This window comes from Engraulis encrasicolus, chromosome 6, assembly GCF_034702125.1.
Source record: "Engraulis encrasicolus isolate BLACKSEA-1 chromosome 6, IST_EnEncr_1.0, whole genome shotgun sequence".
NCBI classification, from domain to species: Eukaryota; Metazoa; Chordata; class Actinopteri; order Clupeiformes; family Engraulidae; genus Engraulis; species Engraulis encrasicolus.
The window spans coordinates 55,522,582-55,527,581 of NC_085862.1; the positions used below are offsets into that span (position 1 = coordinate 55,522,582).

Below are 5,000 nucleotides of genomic sequence, written 5' to 3' on the forward strand. Positions count from 1 at the left end.
GTCACAGGCACAGGCACACACACACAGATACACACAGATACACACACACAGACACACACACACACAGTAGAGGGTGTTAAACTATATGGGTGATCTTACGTCGGTAGCACATTTTCCTGCGTTTGAAGTTGAGCGTGGTGACATTCTTGGGGTTGATGGTCAGGTTCAGCTGCACGGTCACCAGGGCCTCCTCATCCACCTTACCAGAACACAGCAGGTCCACACGGAACACTGCACACAGGAACGAACACACCACACAGACAGACAGACAGACAGACAGACAGACAGACAGACAGACAGACAGACAGACAGACAGACAGACAGACAGACAGACAGAGACAGACAGACAGAGACAGACAGACAGAAAATTAACAACTTAACATTGGGTCTTCTCATCCACATTACCATCAGGTCTACACAAAACGAGAGAAAACATATGTGTGGGTGTGGGTGTGTGGTGTGTGGTGTGTGTGGGTCAAAGACGAAACAGGGTTTTCAGGACTCAAAAAATAAAACTGTTCCCTGACAACGTTTCTCAACTTTTTTGGGTACATTGGAGTGTAGAGTGATTAAGTTTATTATTTTCTGTTCAGAAAATAGTAAGCGACATGCATTTTTACCCCATTTTTACAGATAAAATGTCATTCAGTGTAATACTGTTTAGTACAGTTGGTAATGCAAAAAAATATGGATGGCGTTAAAAAACTGAAAAAAGCTACATAACAGAGTAAAGGGATATGTTTAAGGTCTTCATCAAACCTAAAATTTTCTAGTTAGAGGCATTTGGAAATAATTTTACAGTGTTGGTAGTCTTTCACCAACTGCATTTTACTGTAGAAACAAAGATGAATGTCCGCACACTGCTCCCGTATTGCTTGTTTATTTTTTTCAAGTGAGCGCTTTCAAGCTAGTTGCTCTTCATCAGACTTCACGGGAGCAGTGTGCGGACATTCATCTTTGTTTCTACAGTATTCTGGCCTTTTGTCATGCACCTGCGTCTTGGATGTGCGCACCACTAACCTACTGACTGACCAACTGCATTTTACCCATTTACCCAAGTTTTTCCACCGAAGGGAAAATCAGTTTAAAATACACAATTATTCTTTTGTTGTGTGCCCTGCATGTGTTGTGCTAAACAAATAAGGTTTGTAAGAATTTGACTTAATACTATTATTCATTACCATCACATTGTTACCATCGTGTGTGTGTGTGCGCGTGTGTGTGCGCGCGTGTGTGCGCGTGCGTGTGTGTGTGTGTGTGTGTGTGTGTGTGTGTGTGTGCGTGTGTGTGTGCGCGTGTGCGTGCATGCGTGCGCGCGTGTGTGTACCTGATCTGCTTCTGGGTATCTCTCCCTGCATGGAGATGTTGCTTTGAGGTTGCTCCATGGCTGAGGGATTCTCCACCTGGAAGCCCAGCTTGTACTCCACCTGTCGAGCAAAGAAAGGGGTTAAAGAGGGACAGGGCTGTCTGGGGCTGATAGCCAGCACATACATAACCTTAGGCTGCTATATGATCCATCTAGAGGCAGCACGTCTTTTTTTCACTCCTCACTCAACAGCAATCAAGATCTGATCAGATCATTCACACCCTGACCCCGACCCAGGACACAACAACATATAAATCCAACACTGACCTTTTGTGTGTGTACTTGTTATAACCACTATTGAGAGGACCACATGATATCATTTCACCTCTGCTGTGAGAACATTCGTGGTTGTGAGGACATTTTGGTCGGTCCTCACAGCCATTAAATATCTTTCTCAGTTGTTTTGTTGTTGTTGAAAAAAATTACAGTGCAAAAACATTTCTTTACTTTCTTAGAGAGGTTAGGTAACAGTTTTAGGATATTTTTGATATATTGGAAGCCAATGGAATGTCCTCAAAAAGATAGCAGTGTGTGTGTGTGTGTGTGTGTGTGTGTGTGTGTGTGTGTGTGTGTGTGTGTGTGTGTGTGTGTGTGTGTGTGTGTGTGTGTGTGTGTGTGTGTGTGTGTGTGTGTGTGTGTGTGTGTGTGTGTGTGTGTGTGTGTGTGTGAATGCATGCATGCGTGCGTGCGTGCGTGCGTGCGTGCGTGCGTGCGTGCGTGCGTGCGTGCGTTGAAAAGAGCATGTGGGGTCAAATGACCATGGACAGGAGGAAGAGGGCAGAGAAGGGGAAGAGAGGCCAAATTAGATCCATCCAGCCAGAGGCAGGCAGGTCAGGAGAGTGAGATTAGATATAGAGTCAGTAAGGTCAGAGATAGTGGACTGACACTAGAGCGACAGATGGAGAGATATGGAAAAGGTATGGAGGCGGGGGCATCAATCGATGAGGACGAGGAAGCATGGAGATGTCCATCAGTGTGTGGGTGGAGGAGGATTTTATATATGCAGAGACGTCCTTGTTATCTAATTGGCACTGACATTTCACCCAGTGATGCTGGACGCTAAGTAGCACAACATTGACCCTATTTATACTAAATAACCCATCACAGGTAATATTGTTATATGATTAATCAAGTTAGATGGACACAGGTGGCATCAATATTTCAAGATGCAGATGGAATGGAAATTGGTGATGTAAATATGGAGATTATTGGATGACCCAGAACTGATATTGTTGCTGTCACTGTTTGCTGTTATCTCTGTAAAAGTTGACTTAAGAGGTCATTCCCCCCATGCTATGTGGTGGCTGAAACCCCTGGGTCGGGTGTCACTGACCCTACAAGACAAAGGACCTTGGCCACCTCTCCTTACAGTATAAAAGCCTATGATAATGAGCCCCTCTTTGAGTTCTTTCTCCCATGCACAAGACGTGTGTGTCTCTCTGTTTCTCTCTCTCTCTCCCTCTCTCTCTTTGTCCTAAACATTCTGAGGTTGGCTAAAATGTCTTTGATTTCACTGTACCCTATGTAACCTACAGTAGCCTTGAGTTAAATGTAATGTTACCTTGCAGTTGATAATTAAATTGTCATATAACATTCATTCATTTGCATCTCCTCATCTGTATCATGCCATTTGCCTTTCCTGTGTCTTAAGTTAACACTGCTTCTGTTTCAAATGCCCACTCCTGGCCGTCATTGGTTAGGAATAAAGTGGAGGGAAAAGTTATATACTTTTACATGTGTGTGTGTGTGTGTGTGTGTGTGTGTGTGTGTGTGTGTGCATGTATGTGTTGAGAGAGAGAGAGAGAGAGAGAGAGAGACAGAGAGAGAGAGAGAAAGAGAGAAAGAGAGAAAGAGAGAAAGAGAGAGAGAGAGAGAGAGAAAGAGAGAAAGAGAAAGAGAGAGAGAGAGAGAGAGAGAGAGAGAGAGAGAGAGAGAGAGAGAGAGAGAGGGAGAGAGAGAGAGATGGTTTGAGGGCTCTGCGTCCTGGAGAAGAACACCTTTGGAGCTGATGCTGCTCACCAACAGCTAATGAATGCAGCTGCTCCACCAACAGACACAGTTCTAGGCCATGTGTGTGTGCGTGTGTGTGCGTGCGCGTGTGTGTGTGTGTGCGTGTGCATACCTTGTTTTTGGAATGCCATGTGAAGTGTAGTGTGCTGATGTCACTGGGGATGGGCGGGATGAAGGAGAGGGCGTACATGTTCACATCATCGTCCCTCACATAGTACAGCTCCGCATCCAGGCCTGCACAGAAACACACACACAGAGAGCCACACAGTTAGCGCATAGACAGTACAAGTACAGTGCAGAATAAGATGCTCTTTACACGTATCCGGATATTCACATATGCATATTTTTTTATCAGTTTACGTATGACATGGATACAAATAAAAAATCCATTGTGGCAGGTGCGTAAAAGGAAACCCTGGTTATGTGTGAACGAGAGGCCAAAACCGATGCATTTTCAAAAACATGTGCAAGCAGCTTCCAAGAGGGACTTTGAGCATCATCCAGCTGGACAATAGGACTAGTTCTAAGTCCGTGTAAAAGAGGAAGCTGCCTGGAGCATATTGCAGATTAAACGTTTTCTTTTATGCAGAGCAGAGAGGTGGGAAGGTGTTGAGGGGGAAGAATTTCCAACATGCTGTGTCCCCAAGCTTTTTTGAATAAACACCCCTTGGATCTCATCATAAGTCTTCCAACACCCCCTTGACCTCATCATAAGCATAAAAAAATAAAATGTACTATTGCGTCCCAATGACAACTAATCACCACCCTGGGTATATTCCAATATGCAGACTTGCGTCCTCCACTTCTGCTTGTGACCTCATACCAGGAGGTAATACGTTGTGATGACATCACTGACAACAGCATTGCATTCCAATATTTCGCAAAAGCTCAATTGTAAAGTCATTTTCTCATTTGCAAATTGGAAGGAGAATGAAGAATAGTGCCCCAAAAATGTGTTTTGGCTAGGCTGACCGTGGGGGCGGAGCATCAGCAAAATGCCAGGCCACAAGCACAAGTGGAGGACTGGAGTCCGCATATTAGAATACACACCTCTCTCAGCTGGATCCTTCTCAACGCCCCGTTGACAAAAACTTAACAGCACATCACTGTGTCACTGTGTAGAAACATGCTATGGTTGCACCACCCTAACACCAATCACAAAAATGTCATTGGCCCAGAAACATGGCTATATATGACACAGGTTTACAAACCAAATGCCCAATTTCTCCCTGGAGTTCTGGGTCGGGGACTGAACAAATCCCTTCAGAAACTCACAGTCAGCAATGAGACTACTTACGACTCATGGCATATGGGGTTGGAGGGTAGGGTGGAAGTTGCCTGGTTACCACTAGACCTCGGGTTCATTCGAAACAGGGAAGGCAGCTGTCCTTCCAGTGAGATAACTGGACATGGAGTCATGAAGTGTGGATCGAAACGAAAATTGCTTTATTTCCTCCCTCGGCAGTTGACTGCATTTGTGGGCGTAACGGGGGATATTTGAGGTTAGCATCAGATGCTGACTTCGCTGCCTTGGTACCCAACATGCTGTGCACAACCTCCCTCTCAACCGGAAACCTGAAAAACAAACATGGCTACTACCCAAGCTACTACCTTATCATACTCT

General features: G+C 44.9%; 1 protein-coding gene across 3 annotated transcripts in view; it reads right to left on the bottom strand.

Annotated features, from left to right (window-relative positions):
• The window catches only part of ryk (receptor like tyrosine kinase), a 101,135-nt gene that overhangs the window by 54,110 nt on the left and 42,025 nt on the right, over positions 1–5,000 (bottom strand). For all 3 annotated transcript variants that reach the window (XM_063201996.1, XM_063201997.1, XM_063201995.1), the window contains exons 2-4: positions 3,489–3,610; positions 1,328–1,427; positions 100–231 (exon numbers count right to left, since the gene is read on the bottom strand). In XM_063201996.1, the coding sequence (XP_063058066.1) occupies positions 100–231; positions 1,328–1,427; positions 3,489–3,610 (354 nt within the window). The remainder of the gene's footprint in view (positions 1–99; positions 232–1,327; positions 1,428–3,488; positions 3,611–5,000) is intronic.